Source organism: Amblyomma mixtum, chromosome 4 (assembly GCF_055824585.1).
Source record: "Amblyomma mixtum isolate Tamu chromosome 4, ASM5582458v1, whole genome shotgun sequence".
Classification (NCBI taxonomy): Eukaryota; Metazoa; Arthropoda; class Arachnida; order Ixodida; family Ixodidae; genus Amblyomma; species Amblyomma mixtum.
Genome location: NC_143015.1, coordinates 10,562,750 through 10,581,580, shown reverse-complemented (window position 1 = coordinate 10,581,580; position 18,831 = coordinate 10,562,750). Strand labels below are relative to the sequence as shown.

General features: G+C 47.0%; 1 protein-coding gene across 3 annotated transcripts in view; it reads left to right on the top strand.

Annotated features, from left to right (window-relative positions):
- The window catches only part of Fcp1 (RNA polymerase II subunit A C-terminal domain phosphatase Fcp1), an 81,650-nt gene that overhangs the window by 10,410 nt on the left and 52,409 nt on the right, over positions 1-18,831 (top strand). Inside the window, exons 1-4 of one of the 3 annotated variants that reach the window (XM_089586174.1) lie at positions 6,523-6,770; positions 8,066-8,149; positions 13,102-13,186; positions 18,454-18,579. In XM_089586174.1, the coding sequence (XP_089442300.1) occupies positions 6,556-6,770; positions 8,066-8,149; positions 13,102-13,186; positions 18,454-18,579 (510 nt within the window). In that variant the 5' untranslated portion in view covers positions 6,523-6,555. Of the gene's footprint in view, positions 1-6,522; positions 6,771-8,065; positions 8,150-13,101; positions 13,187-18,453; positions 18,580-18,831 lie in introns of those variants that run through there. The other 2 variants (XM_089586171.1, XM_089586173.1) reach the window with 2 other exon arrangements.

Below are 18,831 nucleotides of genomic sequence, written 5' to 3'. Positions count from 1 at the left end.
AAACAATATATAGAAAAATTAGAGGGCGTACAACGGAAAGCGGTCAGGTTTATTTTTAACAAATATCGCCATCGTGACTCCCCTACACAGCTTTTAAGATAAGCCGACCCTCCCACTGTACAAAACCGAGCCAAACTGCTGCGCCTCAAGTTTCTTTGCTTAATGGAGGTATGAAAATCGACACAAGTATTTAATACAGTCAAACACACGCATTACCAGAACAAAACACCAAAAGCACTTAACTGAGTAGAGATTTCACAATGATATATTCAGGTACTCTTTCTTCCCACAAGCAATCCGTGAGTGGAATAGTCTGCCTTGCGATGCTGTCAACTGCGCATCACTCGAAGATTTCATCGCCAACATATCACGCTGCTGGTGCGCTGAACTCTTTTTTTCCTTGATGACGACTACATCCCGACTTTCTTATCTGACTCTTGCTTATTTTTTTTTCTAACCTTATTACTCGTTTCTGACGACAGTATCATTCGTCAACAGCTATTGTTTCATTTCTGGCTCCCTAAATTTAAAACTTGTCTGCATTTTTGTTACTGTGGTATTTTTTTCTGGTTTAGTTTTTTTTCTTTCAGGTGCCTAAGTCCTCAAATATGCGACTTGCTCCTGTTGCTACTTTCTTTTAGTTTTTGTATAATGCATATTACCTTGCTGGACTACGATCGCCTTTGTTTTTAGACTTACTTGAACTGTTATTTTAGTGTATATGATGTTCCTCTCCTGCGCCGGCCTCAAATGTGTGTGTTCAAATAAATAAATAATTACAGGAAAAAATTATCAAGGTCTAGAATTCTGATACCTGGCTTCTTTAATAAAGTCGGACATTAAAAAGCCGACTTCATTATCTGTTGAAAAGCAGAACGCCTCGGACCGTGGCCCAGTGTCAACAATTGCTGTTTTTTTTAAAAGTTGTATCCTAGTATAGAGAGGGGGGGGGGTGCAAATAGTATTTTTCAAAGCGAAATCGAATACAAATAGTATTGCTAAACACGGTATAGAATATGAGCCGAATTGTGATAAAACTTAACCGAATACGACTCGAATATTATTATAAATATTCGCTGCTAGTGCGAATAATCGTACAAAACGAATAATCGTGTGAACCAACAAAGTGCTAACGGCATTTGCGGTACGGCTCCATTAATTGTGGAGTACCCATAGCTGCCCAAAGATGCAAAACTGATCTGCACTGAGGAGTACACTGCACGAAGCCAGTACATAACTGACCGTCATGTTTGGCATATAGGAAAATTGCCTTTTGCTACTGATGACAGCGCCACAGCCCAGTAGATGAGAGGAGCTGGAGCTACGTTTGAGCCATGACCTCAGAGATCGGGCGTCAAAGCAGTATTTGCTAAACCTGCCTGAGCCCTGCTACGTCACCCAATCATGGAGGCCATGTATGAGTATTATGAAACCGCGAATCAAATGGATCATGTCGCGACAACTCCGCTTCACGCGCAGAAAGATGGCGGCAGAGCGCTGTGAGGCGTAGGCGTGGGCCATTCTGTTGAAACAGTCGACGAAGAAAACTACGGCTTTCTTGTTTCTCCTTCAAGCCAATTATTTGAAAAGTACTCGAAAAATTCCGAATTTATGCTTCTGTTTTAAATACTCATGAACAAGCGCTATTTGATTCATTCGAGGAATCAAATATTAGCATAATCGATTAGTTCCAAGCTCTGAGGAGGCAGGGCAGAACATAATTTGAGGCGTATTAAATAAATCAGATAAAGTTCGTCACCCGCACCAATACTTTATCGCGGGCGTTCTGATGAGGCAGTAAAAATTTACGCTTTTCGTTTTTCTATCGCGCAGGATCACGACGCTCTTCAAGTGCTCGCTCGCCAGGCAAACTGCAGTCCAAGCCTGTGGATTAAGGTGGTCCTGCTAACAACGACACTTGAAGACTTCGTCATTGCTGTCATCTATCTGATAGTTACGCAGTGGATTCGCGTCCAGCTTGGCGATTTTTTCCGGGCCACTTCACCAAGGCGGCAGACCAACCACACAGATCTGCCCCATTTCCCTGACTGCGACAATACGGTGGGCCAGAAGTACAAGGCTGGCATAGAATCTTCCCTCAGCTGGCCTGAAGACCCATGCGGAATTTTCTACAGACTTGTGTGCGACGGCTGGAGGCAGCACCACCATATGGTCTCCATTCTCGATCTTGCCGAAGACCAAGTGTGCACCCATGCATTGAAGTCTGTTAACTGGGCTCCCCGGTACCCCAGAAGGCACCGTACCCCAACAAGGTCGGCACCGAACGTCCAAGAGAAGGTAGCCGCTTTGGACAGGTCATGCTTGAGGCATTCTAAAAGCGGTTTCGACGAACTGAAAACGTTCATGGCCGAACACCACCTCCCATGGCCGATGACATCCACCAAAGACCTGCTGTATATTCTGTATGACCTGTCCGGAACCTGGAACATCCACCTATGGTTTTAGGTGACCCTCGATCTTGCCCCTTATCAAGCCGGCACGGGAAACCCCTTACTGAAGATCGGAAGCAGCGCCATGTTTGGAGCCTCGACAGCCTTAATGCGGATATTCGCCGGTCAGCGAAGAGGAACCAAGCCGTCGGACCGCTACCAAAAGTCCGTCGAGAAAATGCTGGCTCTTTTCGGTGTTTCCGAGTTGCGAGCCTCCGAATTGGCCTCTACAATCCACGAAATGGATACGCTGACTCTAGAAGCGTTGGCATCCGCCATTGCCGACCCAGAACAGAAAATTCTCCGGCTGTCGATCCAGAACATGAGTGATGCCGTCACTGCCGGCTTCCCCACCGACCGCTGGGCCCTCCTCGTCGACACGCACTTCCCTTGGGCTCACCGCTATTCCGCCAACATTGAGGTACATGCGGAGAAGGCTAGCCTGCTCAGGGATATTGGCTACCTTCTGGGGCTCAAGTCCGAGACGCGGGAAGCTTCGAGTAGTCACCGAGCTATATTCGTCACTGAAGCCAACGAGACTGACGATGCCTTGCAGGAGTGGTCCCCACATTACGTGGACACAAAAGCCATTCTAGCCGCCTTAAAAGACCTACAGGCTTGGCTTAATCCGACGTGTGGCCTCCTGCTACGCCCTCTGCTCAAGCGGAAACCACATGGGCGAGTTCTGTGGAGATGCGGAGCAGTGTTGCAACGTCGCCGCCAGGGCACTTGTGGAGCTCAGGAGAGCCTTCCAGTGTTACTGTTATAAGGGTAGGCCGCTGACGCTGTCTTTTTTTTCTTCGCTGGGTGCAGCTTTTTGGTGTCTTTGCACTAAGGCGCACGCTGATGTTGTTTTTTTTTTTGAAGCGAAAAGCTTCACTAGGCTAGTCAACACCGCGCTTCGCGTGTGCCGGAGCCCAGATTTGCCACTTCTGCGCATGCGCGAAACCGAGTGACGTCACGCAAGGTGCAGGTGGCCGCAGCCGTCCCCGTGGAGTCGTCACTACTTAAAAGACTAACTGCGTCGAGGCTGGGAGTCGAGCCAGGGCCTTCGACATTTGAAGCGAAACGCTACCACTCCGCCACGAAGGTTTTTTTTCTTTATTGCCGGCTTGGCGAAAAACAAGATCACTGTACATGAAATGTTAAACTACGTCCTCCGACATTGGGTGGAACGTTCGTTAAGTGTTTCAAGTTTGCATGTTCATCCATTTTACCAATCCATTCTGGGGGGTCATTTTGGGACATGAGTGCATCTCTGACCTATAAAATGCTGTCAATAAAGTACTGCCTCGCAATGAGAGTATCGATGTCTGCATTGCGGACTGCCATACGCACTTTCCGCAGACCGTGCAGGCCCAGTAGCATGGCCATATCTAGGGGTATGCTACCAAGATTTTGGACCGGTAGAAACCGGATGCCGCACTCCGACACGAAGGTTCAAGGATGAATAAAGGCGCATCTAGTGAATGTATGGGTTTCACTTAAAAAGAAACTGCGCCGAGGCTGGGAATCGAACCACGGCCTTCGGCGTTTGAAGCGGAGACTCTACCCCTTGCGTTTCGCCGCAGCTTCAACGGTCGAGCGCTCGTTCCTCAGGCGGGCACAGATGGCGCTACGGGTACGACTGCTGCTACAGGGACTTTAGACTGCTGCGAAAGCTTGCCGTTTCGGTCCACCGTCATTGCAGTCGATGGAGGTTTTCGATTGATTCTGACCGAATCAGGCAAGTACCATACCCAAACGAGATGTAAAACCGCCGCCAAATGCCACTTTTGTGCGAAACCGGAACCCGAACTAACAAGCGGTTAGGCCGAGAGAATTTTTTTTTTGATTTTCTCTGATCCACGCAACAGTCTGTGTCCGTGCCGTTGCCTTGTTGCAAGCACCTCGTACTCCAGGGGCGGTTAACTCCTATGAGCCCGTTTCAAGATATTCTAAACAACGTCGCCTTCGAAAACTCTATACCTTCAAAATCTGTTTCTAGGATGAACTTGGTTGTCCTTTACGAAGGGACATCATAGGTGGACTGCGAAACCAGAAAACTTCTTTAAAAAGCTTGCTTTCATGTCTTCCTATGGGCGCTATAGTGTTCCGTATTTATCTGTCTGGGTTGTAAAAAATTCTGCTGCGCACACTACTTCCTGTTTGAGCTCAAGCACAGACCATAGTATAGCTTATGATAGTCTGCGTTTTGACATAAATAATTTAAACATCGGAATTTGCCCGAATTGTTCGGAATCGGCGAAAAACTGCAGTCGTCTGCGCGGAGAATTTTCGTCTAGGCTAACGGAGCAGATGATTAGACAAGCTGCGTCGTCTGGGGTACTTCGAGACCTACCGCAGCTCCAGATTGGATTGGAGAAACTTTATTGATCTGAAATATCAGTGGGGTGGGATTAATGGCCCCCTAACGGAGGGCGACCTTTCCCACCCAGTCCGCAGGCATGACATGCGTGTTCTTGTCCAGCCGGGCCTTCCGGGAGGGAGCCTGTAGCAGGTGTTTTGGAGGCGGAGTTTCCTTACAGTCCCATAGGATGTCTGCGTCTATTGCTATGTCGCCGCAGTGTAAGCAGTTGGGGTCGATTGATTGTGTGGTAATTTTAGACAGAAGGATGGGGGTCGTGACTGCCCCAGTTTGTGCTCTACGTAGGTTTCTAGCCGGTTGTCTGGTAAGGTCCGGATGAGGTGCAAGGTAAGTTTCCGCGCCTCACGGAGTTTATTGGTCATTTCCCGGTAAGTGAAAGTTTCGTTGATGTTAGACTCCGAGGCACTCCCCAATCCTTCCCGGTTTGCTAGAGCTCGAGCATATCGGTTCGCCTTCTCGCTTCCCGCATTTCCCTGCAGAGACCCAAATAACTTCTTCGCTGCTTATTCTTTGGCTGTTTTGATTAGTCCTGCGGCTACAGAGATAGGAATTTCTGGCCCTGATGTGTTTTAAGATGCCGGTTGGAAGTTTTCGCATTATTCCGCTGCATTCGAAACTGAACTATGCTGTCGTCCCTGGGAGCTAAGGTAATGGCTACTTAATTATTCGGCCTCAGTTGCTGAAGTTACTGTCGCTACGGCAAAGAACCTGGGCTGGTCTTGTGTCGCTCGCACTATGGTGAAGTATTTCTCTGCCTTTGCTCTGGCCGCGTCCACATAGACTACAGATGGTCTTCGAGCACGGTCCTCTCTCCTAGCTGCATGCCTTTCCACTGTCATGTTCCACTGTCACCCCAGCTCCGAGCAAGTATATTGGTTGTCTCGCAGTTCGCCAGATGGCGCAGCCTCTCAAATCGGCTATCCCGCTCGCCTGGATCAAAATTCAGCGCGCAGACAACTCCAGTTTTTCACCGATTCCGGTCAGTCTAGGCAAGTTCCGATGTTAAATTATTTATCGAAAAACGGAGACTATCATAAGTTACCCTGTTGTTTATGCCTGAGCAGAAACAGTGGTTTGCGCAGCATAATTTGTTAAAACCCGGACAGATAAATACGGAACATCCTGTATATTCTAGACAATCGCGGCGTCTGCTTCTACGGTAATGTGACGTGTCAACTCGAGATCAGAACTCGACCTTTGCGCTTTGCAGTTTGTCCGAAATATCGTCACGGTGTATACAGCGTATGGATGATACGATGCAGTTAGCGGAGTACACACTTGTGAGCAGTGGAAAAGCGTGATTTACTGACTGTAAAACATTTTATTCGTCGGAAAGAGCTTGGTGCTGAGTGGTCGCGTTAAGTGGTCGCGAGTACACACGTTTATGCGCACTATATGCAGTAATCGAAACTGCCGCCTTGATGGCTTGGTGGCGCCCTCTCTGATCGTCTGCATGAGGCGGTTCAGCGCGTCACCCAATGTTTTGCCTACTTTTTCTTCAACCGAGTTGCTCGCGCGTTGTCTGCGTTGTGTTGGTTGACTGAAAAACCATGGCAACGAAAACACGAAAATAACTTCTGGCTAATTATGTTATACATCAGCATAGAAGACTATTAATGTTTAGTTTGTTTTATAATTTGATAAAAACAAGCGCAAGGAGCAATAAAAGGGTATTTTAGCTTAATGCTGTATTTGCAATTTTGCCGCGGGACGACCGCCGCCGCTTGATCAATCGCAATGGCCGCCTCGTGTCGGCACACGGGTCGAACTCCGATCAGGATCGTCAAATGGAAGATACAACCGGGCAGCCGCATTTCGCACGGTACCGGCCTGCTGCTCTACAAGAATGTGGACGGGGACTCCGATGGCGGCGAGCTGTGCAAGCTCAAGTCCGAATGCGACGGCACCGTCGACTCGCTGGTCACCCCCGAAGGGGCCGTCGCGAACCCGGGGTACGACGACGCGCAATCGCGGCGGTTTTGCGCCCATTCATCTCACTCGTGCAGTGATCGTGTGCTGCGGGAGCGGTGTTCCAGTGTTTTCCCTTTTTTCACCCCGGAACGCACGCCACAGTGCGGGCCGCCGATTCAAATTGGTGGCGTGCGCGCGAGAGCCCGCGCTTATTCGAACATTCTCCGCGGCCGTGCGCCTAGCGTGCAGCGCAGCAAAGCACCGCGTGTGCTCGTCAGAGGAGTGCATGCATTTTGCCTGGGCCTCTGTGCTCCGATTTTCAATTCTACCGGATGTACGCGTTGGCAGTTTTCATTTGAGCGCTTGCAGCATCAGCATGCGCTGTCGTCTAGCGGGCGCAAAACATTTTGGAAGGCTAAGGTGCCGTCCAGACGCCCCGCTCTAAGGTGCGTCCAGGTGGCATCACTGAGCTCCTCTGAAGGCAACGACCACATCCGTAGAAACGGCTACAAAAACATGGAGCAACAGCAAATCTTGATACATTTTGCTATGTACTTGTGGACACGACTGTCGCAGCAGTGATATTGTTCCGTCAGGGCGTAGCGCTAAAGCCACCGGAAAAAATTTAGTCGATGTTGGAGTTATGTTCATTCGAAACTGTAATTGCCACTTGGTTCTGTGCCAACAAACCTAACCTGACCTAGCAAAACGCAACTGCTTGTGATGTAAAGGGTGCGAAAAAAAAAAACAAACCGCAGCAATTAACCTTCATACATTTTGTGATGATAGGTGTGGTGACAGCTGTAACATTAAGGGAGTGGAAGTTATGAGAAGGGAACAAACACTGGTTAACAATATCGTAGTGAGAATCAAGGAGGAAGAAATATGCATGAACAGGGCATGTTATGTAAAGAGAAGATACCCACTGGTCCTGGAGGGTAACGGAATGGACCCTGAAAAAAAGGCAAGTGTATTCGAAAAAAAGGCAAGTGTATTGAGGATAAGTCGCGTGGGCAGATGAGATTGGGAAGTTTGCAAGGGTAAGGTGGTCGCGGGTGGCACAGGCAGGGTTAATTGTACATCAAGAGGGGAGCCCTTTGTTCAGCACTGGACGAATATAAGCTGGTGATGATGACAGGGATGTACTGGTGCTGTCTGATCGAAACCTGGTGGGGCATTTAGCAACGAAGGGAGGGGGTCGTGGTCCCAGTAGGAACAGAGAGGTCTGGTCTGGGCTGAAATGCAGTGCCAGTCAGTGCTGTGTTCGCGCAGAACCGTACACACTTGCACCAATCTGTTGGAGTCAGTGCACTGATGGATGGCTGTTCCTTTCCAGGGATGTCCTGTTCGAGCTGGCCCTGTGCACGCATCCTGTGGTGATGAAGGACCTTTGTGCTGAGTGCGGGGCTGACCTGAGGGAGTAAGCAAACTGGTGTGGTCCGGTCTGCACACCACATCTTTGTTTACACTCAGAATTCTTTTTTGCGCACACAAAGACGGCACAAAAAGACAAGGGAGACAGGACGGAGCGCAAACTTTCAACTGTTTTATTCCGGAAAAGTACACGACATTTACGCCAAAAAAAAAGTGGATAATCATCGATACCACGTGCAAGCCAAATACCCGGGAAAGCACATAGGAAGGGCAGAGGTGAATCACCACTTATCTAATTTATCTAAAAAGGCAAAATCTTTGTCATACATTGTCACAGATGGTGCACTGACACATGAACTACCGCTTTTCCTAATATGGTAGGCCTCAGCCAATTCTTGTGCAAGCGTATCAGTGCTCCTGCACAAGATGCTAGTGCCGTGGAGCGTTGCATCGCACAGTTTTTTTGCTTTCCGTTTTTTTGTCATTATCTTTTCCACACTCACTGATGTGCGCTGGCAGGTGCGAACTGTACTGTTCCTCAAGGACAAATTGTGTTCCCTTAGCCGCTCATTAACACATTGACTGTGACCCCGACTGCCCAATGTGCACCTTCCCGCACTGCAATGGAATTTGGTACACCACCCCTTTTTCACACTTCACAAACTGGTTCACATGTTTGATTTTGCAGTCTGAGTTGCGGCTACCATCTTGCGAAACTAGACGACACAGTGAAGAGAGTTACGGGCTGTAAGCCCCTAACACTGCCAAGATGTTAGGGGCTTAGTCAAAAAGCTTACAGTGGATCTTGATTGGGTGCCTGCACTCATGTGCAAGATTTCAAAAATTGTGTCTTGGTCATGTATTGCCAACAGCATAAACCATGTAACTACAGGTGAGAAAAGTAGGCGAGACAAAGCACACAGTAAAATAAGATGAAATACTCAAATGTGAAGCAAAGCTGCTTTCGATTCAGCTGTCGTCCACTTCATCGCCTGTGCCGGTTCATGGGGCTCTGTGCCAAATGGGCGGTGGGTCATGCCACTTAGCCACGACTTGTGAAACTTCATTCTTGTCCTGATTTCAGCCATCAGTCAGATAACCTTCGCGTGGTTACTTCTGCCTGCTTAACATCTATTTTTCCTTCACTGTCCTTAAACCGCAATGCTTTGAATGAATCAGCCCCGCTGCTTTCAACTGTACGGTGATGCCCTTTACAGAAAAGTATCAAGTGTGCAGCCGTTTGCTTCTCCTCTCCACACGCAGCGCATAACGTGTCAATGTCGTGGTACCTGACTCTATATTTATTTATTTACTACAAATACCTCAAGGGCCCCGCCGCGGTGGCTCAGTGGTTACGGCGCTCGGCTGCTGACCCGAAAGACGCCGGTTCGATCCCGGCCGCGGCGGCTGAATTTCTTGAAGGCGAAATTCTAGAGGCCCATGTACTGTGCGATGTCAGTGCACGTTAAAGAACCCCGGGTGGTCCAAATTTCCGGAGCCCTTCACTACGGCGTCTCTCATAGCCTCAGTCGCTTTGGGACGTTAAACCCCAATAAACCAAACCAAATCAAGCAAATACCTCAAGGGCCCTCGGGTGAGGGCTTTACATGAGGGGTATCTATATTAGTCCTGTCTATCTTATCCTTAGTATCCTTAGTATCTATCTTAGTTATATATCTTAGTCCGCAGTACTCCTGTCCTGGCCTCGAACAACAAAGAGCTTCCCCTAGAATTATCATAGATACCTTCTTTGTCAATTTCCTGCCTAAACATTCTGTACGTTCCCAGCGCCGATTTCGTCAGCATCTCTGTTCTCCACGGAGCCCAGTCTGTTTCGTTATCCTTTTTCTTAACCGGTAACTCCTGATTTGCCCCCAAACTGCTGTCCAGATATGTGCTGGTCAGTTTCCTACTTCGCTTTCTCTCTTCTGTGTCTCCATTCCTCATGTACAAGTAGCTGAAAACTTTCCTAGCCCACTGCTTTTTCCCCCATCTCTCTCAGTCGCTCCTCGAATTCTGTCTAGCTTCTCTGCTTTCGAATGATGCCCATCCCATTTCATGCTGTACCCCCGGATTTGGTGTTTTGCCATGGGCTCCCAAAGCAAGCCTTCCTACGCCGTGATTCACAGCATCCTCTGCTCCACTGTCCGCAATTGCTTCGGGTGCAGCCGTGAAATGCCGCTTTGGTGCAAGGCACAACTGCACCAGCTGCCAAGGAGGTGCAAACAGGTTGTGCACGCGCAGACCATAGAGTTTCTTACTATTACCTCGAGGGAAAGCTGGCGGCGCTGCCCTTCAGCCACCATGGACGCCCAAAGCATCATGGGGCGGTGAGCTACTTGTTGCGGCACAGCAGTAGTTTTTCAGGAACACGAAGTGTCATTACTAAGGTGTTTCATTCCAAAAACGCTGTTCGTGTGTGTGCAGACGACTTTCGCGCGAACGCAGTGTGCAAAATCCATAGTAGTAAAAACGCATAGACACACGACGCCAATGAAAGGTGTCACTTTTCTGAAATGCCATTAAAAAACCTCGTAAAGTATCCAAGCAACAAATTTTTTTTTGAAAACATATGTACCTTTAAAAGTGCGCCTGTTAATTACGAAATATTAGTTTTTTTAGTGTTCATTACTTGGCCAATAGGAAAGCTAGCGATCTCTAATTTTGGGCAAACTTTGCACTTAAATGCTTTTCTACTCGTTTGTTGCAATCTACAGACAGGATATTGAATGTTAGGACATTCGTAGTTATCGAAGAGCTTTATTTTTGCATTATTTTTTGGCCCAAAGTTGTAGTTCTGCAGTCTCACCGCCGCATGATGCTTTGGGCGCCCATGGTGGCTGAAGTGGTCTTGCGGGGCCTCCATGCAAACTCCCATAGACAGGTTGTCAGCTTTCCCTCTAGGTAATAGTAAGAAACTCTATGGTGCAGACGGCTTTTAGCAGATGACGCACAGATGACTTAACATGCTCATAAGTATTGACGGTAAATTGAGGGACGTCTTCACTGTTGTCGACAGGTCGGATGTCATTTTGTGAGAAAATGGCGCTGAAATCTACGCAACTGCAGGTAACTTTCTGTGTTGTAGCTGCCATGTTGTGACACGCCATCCATGTGCGTGCGAGTTTGCACAAAACATCTTTTTTCAGACGGTGCACCAACAAGTTGTTTGTGCTGTTGGCAAACTGCAGGCAGGGTAAATCTGAGCATGCTTTGCTACAAACTGGTGCTGATACCTTTGTCTGCTGCAGTGAGCATGCAGGCAGATGCTGCGGGGACACCGGGCCTAGCGCTAAGAAGCAAGGATGCCTTCTGATGGTGCCAGATTTTTTTTTAATCACTACTCATGAAGAGCTGAATCAGCGAGCTGGGTCCTTGGTGGGGATTTTTGGGTGTCCTCCCCAAGGCGTCATAAAATATGCAGGGGTCTTGAAGCGTAACGAAAGCTCTTGAACTTCTCTTCTAGAGAGTCTGAAGAGCCTTGTGAATTTCATACTGAAATAGCTTGCAACCACGCTTTCATAGGACTTCGGAATTCGACTGCAGCTTGTCCGAACCAAGTGAGTTGCGACAAAAGAGAGCACGGAGTCGGTTTCCTCATATTCACTGTCAGAAGAGTAGCTGCTGTGGCTCAGTGGTTATGGCGCTCGGCTGCTGACCCGAAAGACGCGGGTTTGATCCCGGCCGCAGCGGCCGAATTTCAACAGAGGCAAAATGCTAGAGGCCCGTGTGCTGTGCGATGTCAGCGCACGTTAGAGAACCCCAGGTGGTGGAAATTTCCGGAGCCCTCCACTATGGCGTCCCTCATAGCCTGAGTTGCTTTGGGATGTTAAACCCCTAGAAGCCAACCAGAGTAGATCTAGTTCATAACAGGGAACTATGCAATGTTGTCATCGTCGACCATAGCCAGCTCCATGGCAGACTGAAGTCTAGTTAGGCATGAAAGCGACTGCTTACAAAACATACACACGAGAACTGAACACCTCCATGGCGAGTAGACGACAAGGCCTGCCTGCGTGCTGTTAATTGAAAATGATGTGGTGCTTGCCGATAGACTGCACCCGCACCGCGCTGGCACCAGTGGAACTTTTTCAGGATTGGCGCTGTGAACCAGCACTGAAACGAATGCAGCTGAGGTGTCGAGATTAGGACGACATAATTGATAGCTTGAAAGAACATGGACAGACAACTAACGACAAGAGAACTGTCCATTGTTCTCTCATGTTATCAGCTATATCTTTCCCTTTGAAAGGCCAGCCTTGTGATCTAAAATGCAAAGTGTTTTGTAATGATGGCGAATAATGGCTGAGCATTTGGTGACTGTGCTTACTACATATCAGTGTTGACCAAATGTTTTAGGGGAATCCCCCAAGGTGGAGTAGATTTGTAATAAGGCAGTAATTACTCATTGACATCCACCCGAACGCAGCCATACGGCTACAAAGGAAAGCTATACAGCTTTCTCAGAAACTTCGTAGTTAAAGAAAAATTCGTCCTGGTCCGGGGGATCGAACCCAGGACCACCGCTTCATCGTAGCAGTCGCTCTACCAGCTGAGCTAACCAGGACGGCAAGCTTAGGGTAGGGTGAGAGCGAATTGATCAATAACTCGAAGTAATTACTCCCGTATTACAAAATCTACTCCACCTTGGGGGATTCCCTTAGACATTTGACCAACACTGTTCCCACTTCGAGTTATTGATCAATTCGCTCTTGCCCTGCCATAAGCTTGCCGTCCCGGTTAGCTCAGTTGGTAGAGCGACTGCTCCGGTGAAGCGGTGGTCCCGGGTTCAAACCCGGGACCAGGAAGAATTTTTCTTTAACTACGAAGTTTCTGAGAAAGCTGCATTGCTTTCCTTTGTAGCCGTATGGCTGCGCTCGGGTGGACAGCAATGAGTAATTACTCCCTTATTACAAATCAGTGTGTAATGAAACATTCATCTGAATTTCGTTTGTCCTGGCTGTGTTTCCCAAGATTGAGGTCTGTTTCTCAACCCAGGCTTGGGGAATCGGTGCCAGCATCGGCGGACGTGGCCTCGGTCAGCATGATTCACAATGTACCTGAACTTCGCGTCACCCAGGAGGTGAGGCTCACCCGGGCAGCAAAAGCATGCGTTTTTACGGCCAAATGTTGCACGCTCCACGAAAGTGTTTGCATCCCTGCACCTTGTGTGTTTTTCCTTCTTGAGAAAAGTGTGCTTGTGCTGTGCTTTTCTTTCGTTACCCTTGAATACTCCACAACAACTTTTTCTGGCAATACAACGGAAGCTACAGAACCATAATACACACCCTCTCTTCCTACGCAGTGGAATATAGTTACTATTAGTTTTCTCTTAATTAAGAGGGGGAAGAGGGTCTTAGAAATAAATTTTTACCCATGAAGCCACAACTGGGAAATTTTTGGGGAACGTGCATTTTTGCATGCTCATTCCAAATATGTAATTTAATTTCATGTACAACAAGTCCTTGTGCACTTATGCAATATGTTTGGTAACTTTTGCCGAGAGAGTGAAAGAAATTCTACAGCAGGGAACTTGTTAGATTGCATCCCATTGGTTTCTCTTGACATCAAGCTTTGCAACAAGGGTAAAATAATCATCCTGCCTGCTATAGAAGGTGAGTTATAGGAATTTGAAATAGTCAGTTTCTTCCCGTCTGTGAAGTGGCAAATTCAAAACCTTGTGACTCAACTTCTACGATAGGCAGGGTAATAATTTTGTCCTTATTGCAGAGTTTGATGTCAAGAAAAAGCCAGTGGCATGTGTCCTAGCAAGTTTCCTGCAGCAAATTTATAGAAAGCTCTCGGCAAAAAGTTACATAAAATATCGCATAAGTGCACAAGATCTTGCTTTACGTAACATTAAATTGCATATTTGGAATCATGCATGCAAAAAATACATGTTTCTTGAAGATTCCATCATTGTGACTTCATTAACAAAAATTTTTTTTCTAAAACCTGCTTCCCCCCCTTAAGATATAAAATATTGTCGGCATTCTTTATTTAAGGTGTATTTCTATCACAGGTGCCTATCTTCAACATTGAGAAACTCGAGCAAAAAACAGTTTTCTTGATCACAGTGAATTTGCCAGGCACGTTGTAGATGGCTCCAGATGCTCCAGCAATGGTGTCAGTGTACTGTGGAGAGGTAACAACGCATCGTAATGCAGGTTAACTATTGGGTGGAATGACCGAGTTACGGACGTGCTGTCCCTGCAGCCTTTCCCTTCTATGCCAAGAAAAGCTGTCAACGAGTATAGTGCGGGCATTGTCTCCTTTGAAGTCCCACTTAATCCTTGTAGTTTCGTTCTTGGAATCGATACCTCCTTTCTTCTTTTAACATCATAAACTATCTTCTGGGTTTGCTTTTGTGCAGAAATATTTCTGTGCAGCAATAGACCAATTTCATGAGGAGTTGCCATGCACCCTGGAAGTTGTATTTCACTTCACTTTAATACCTTAAAGACCCTCGTTAGAGGGCATTACATGAGGGGCGGTGCACACAGAAATGAAAAACAGAATAAGTAACGGATAAGTTGAAGTAAGCTGTACAAATATAATATAAGATATATAAACTCTCTCAGTAACTCTCAGTAACTTGATTACATTCGTTACTGTCTAGTAGCGAATGCAGTAGTATAGTAGTAGCAGTAACAGTAGTGTATAGTATTCGCAGTAACAATGATAGGTGTAACGTTAAGAGATCGGAAGAGGGTGGAGTGGGTGAGGGAACAAACGCGGGTGAATGACATCCTAGTTGAAATCAAGAGGAAGAAGTGGGCTTGGGCAGGGCATGTAATGCGAAGGCAAGATAACCGCTGGTCCTTAAGGGTAACGGAGTGGATTCCAAAGGGAGGCAAACGTAGCAGGGGGCGGCAGAAAGTTAGGTGGGCGGATGAGACTAAGAAGTTTGCGGGGATACAGTGGCCGCAGCTGGCAAAGGACAGGGCTAATTGGAGAGACATGGGAGAGGTCTTTGCCCTGCAGTGGGTGTAGTCAGGCTGATGATGATTACGATGATATAAACTCTGGTACAACAGAGAGCCGATCTGAGAGGCAGCTGGGAAAGGTGAGTTCTGTACATTCAGCTTGTTGTCTCTGTAGATCAGTGTAAGTTGGCAAGGCGTAAATGTTCATGGCCTAAGCGAGGTGCTACATGCAGAAACGCCTTTTAGTTGCCCTCAAGTTATGCTGAAGGAGCTTAAATTGTAGGAAAGGTCGCGGTCGGTTTCACTCGTATACTACTTCGTGAAGCTGTCTTGCCAGCATTCTGGTCGGTGTAAGGCTGCAGAGGCTTTAGTGCCATTTTTCAGCCTTCCGCTAGACATGCACAGTCCCTACGGGTATTGCGTGCTCATTAGTTACGCTGCCGCACTCGATAAAATGTTTTTTTTTTTTATGGAATCATAAAAGCAGCCAGGTGACAAGGTTGTCATTTTTGATGTTTAGACTAGGGTTTGTTATTGTGAAATATTCGGAATATTTTCTGGCACATCCACCTTTGACCATGTGTAGGTATAGTGGCATTTTTGCAGAGTGCAATTCTGTTGCAATATCACTGGCATCTTACTCACTACTTTTCATTATACAAAAAATTATTTCCTGGCTTGAGAATGCACCATTGCAGCGTGCATTCAAGCACGGTCAGGCCAGCACTGATGTAACTGGTAGTGCGGCAACTGCTTTGACAGCTAACATGAAATTCTGAAATTAAAAAGGAAAACAGTGCTGCAATGGGCAGCTCTGAAATGAACTTAAAAGCTGCATTACTAATCACTCTTCATTTAAAAGGCAGCACACTCAGAACCTCTGGTCTCATCTGCCTTTCTGATTTAATGGAGAGAATACATGCTTCTCACGGATATCTTTCGAGGTGCACTGAAGAGGAATCTGAACTCGTCTTTTCACCATGGGAACTCGATATACACGTTCCAAGCATTCTTAGAAACTTCGAATTATTGTCCTGTGTGGCGGATTTTCATAATTTAAATCGGAATAAACGTCCCGGCTCCCGCCTTTTTTTTTTTTTAATTCCCTGCAGACGGTGGGAGGAGTCAACCAACCTTTCACCCAGTCCCGTGGCGGCTTGCCGCTCTGCCATCGGCGGAGTGATACGTAGTGATTGACGAAAGCAAAGAGTCCACGCGTATATTTATTTCCATGGGCCTCGTTTGCAGCTATGTAGTCTCTGACTAGACCTATTTATTCACGGAAACCTAAAATAAACAAAATAAAAGCAAAAGCAAATCCGCCACGTGACTGCCTGAAAGGCACTCCAAGCGTTGGTCGACTCCTATCCACCGTCTGCGGGAATTACAAAAAAAAAAGCAGGAGCCGGACGTTAATCTGATTGAAATTAGGGCAATAATTCGAAGTTTCTAAGAATGCTCGGAAAGTGTAGATTGAGTTCCTGTGGCAAAAAGATGAGTTCAGATTCCTCTTCAGTGCACCTTTAACCCTTTCAGTCACTTTGTACACAATTGTGTATACAGCGAACTCGCAGCTTTTTCTGAGAGACTGGTGCACATAGCAGTGATTTCATTGTTTCAGTCGAATTGAGCACCCTTCTTGTCACGAATAAGTTGGTTTTTTGTGCCAGGTAGCAAACGCAGTAAGTAATATTTCACCCAAAAGTGAGCTATGTAGCACTTTGTCCACCATTTTAGTGCAGACGGCTTTTGTTGCAAGTGAAAACATCGATTTTGATTTTTTTTGCTAAATTTCGGGCATAATGTGCATCTTCGAAACACAAAGTGATTCCACGATTCCTAGTGTGCTTGCCTGACACATGAGAACATTTCAGTATTGCTGTTTCTAACAAATGTGACACTTTGTATGCAATTTTGCACATCGTTGTAAAACCGGTCTGTTCTTCACGCTCAAAAACTAACAAACGACCTATCTTGAAGCCTGAATATACTACTTACGGGAAAAAAGTAACTGATTTCAATAAAACAAAAAATGGTGCCTGAAAGGGTTAAAGAAAACTCTAAAACTTGTTCGTACCGCCCAGGTCTGTTGCTGTTAAACCGCAAAATAGAGAAGCTGACTTCTAAATATTTTTATATTTTGTTCATGTACACCACGTGTATTATAAAGCCTGGTCTAAAGCAGACAGGTGCCCAAATATTCCCCGATTGGTGGAGAGAGGTCACGTGACCTTATGACATCATCAAACCCTGCCCTGATGGGCCATCCTGATTGGTTGAGAGAGGTCATGTGACCTTGTGACATCATCAAAACCTGCCCTGATGGGCCATCCTGATTGGTTGAGAGAGGTCACATGACCTTGTGACATCATCAAAACCTGCCATGATGGGCCATCCTGATTGGTTGAGAGTGGGCACATGACCTTGTGGCGTCATCAAAACCTGCCCTGATGGGCCATCCTGATTGGTTGAGAGAGGTCACATGACCTTGTGACATCATCAAAACCTGCCCTGATAGGCCATCCTGGTTGGTTGAGAGAGGTCACGTGACCTTGCGACATCATCAAAACCTGCCATGATGGGCCATCCTGATTGGTTGAGAGAGGTCACATGACCTTGTGGCATCATCAAAACCTGCCCTGATGGGCCATCCTGATTGGTTGAGAGTGGGCACATGACCTTGTGGCGTCATCAAAACCTGCCCTGATGGGCCATCCTGATTGGTTGAGAGAGGTCACATGACCTTGTGGCATCATCAAAACCTGCCCTGATGGGCCATCCTGATTGGTTGAGAGTGGGCACATGACCTTGTGACATCATCAAAACCTGCCCTGATGGGCCATCCTGATTGGTTGAGAGTGGGCACATGACCTTGTGACATCATCAAAACCTGCCATGATGGGCCATCCTGATTGGTTGAGCGAGGTCACATGACCTTGTGACATCATCAAAACCTGCCCTGTTGGGCCATCCTGATTGGTTGAGAGAGGTCATGTGACTTTGTGACGTGATCACAATCTGCACACCATGACAGCTGGCAAGTGGACCCCTAAAATTTGGAAGTTGGCCCATCTGCAAAAATTCCAAAGGACTTCTGAAGGTTTGGAAGGAGGCCCACCCTTGAAAACGGATTAAGTTGCATTAGTGGTGATTAGTGGTTGTATTAAACTGGATTAGTGTAATCTCATGTAATCAGTGGAAGGCACTGGAACGTTTTGGAAGATCATGACTCATACATACCACACAAGGGCGAAGGAACCGGTTCCAACTGGAGTTTTGGTGAGAAAATCGCGAGAACATTAGACAATCATTGTAGACGTCATAGCAGGCAGCCTTAAGGCTATCGGATTTCCTTCTTTAGGAATGTGGTTAAGAAAAGCCTAAAGTTTTTAAGAGTCCTTGTAATGAGGTGTATATCTTGCAGCAAGCTCACCAACTGGGCAAAGCTGATGAAGAGCGGCTGAGGAAGTTGCGCAAACTGGTGCTTCTTGTCGATCTGGACCAGACGCTCATCCATACTACGAGTGACGACGTGCCGGCAGACATGAAGGTACTGATACTATACTGATAACTGTGGGTGCAGTCGAGCTCTTTTACAGCGAGAGTCGTCATTTGGTTTAGTGTATCCAGAATTTGTAATCAGAAATTTCCTCAGAAATGCACGCAACAGCAGTCCCATTTAGTGAAAAGACCACAACGTAGTGCTTACTGAAAAGCAGGCAGAGACCTTTAGCACATTTTCAGTGCCGGTTCCAGAGGCTGTGAGAGAGAGCGCCAGGTGCCAGTTAAGCTGGCTTTCTCA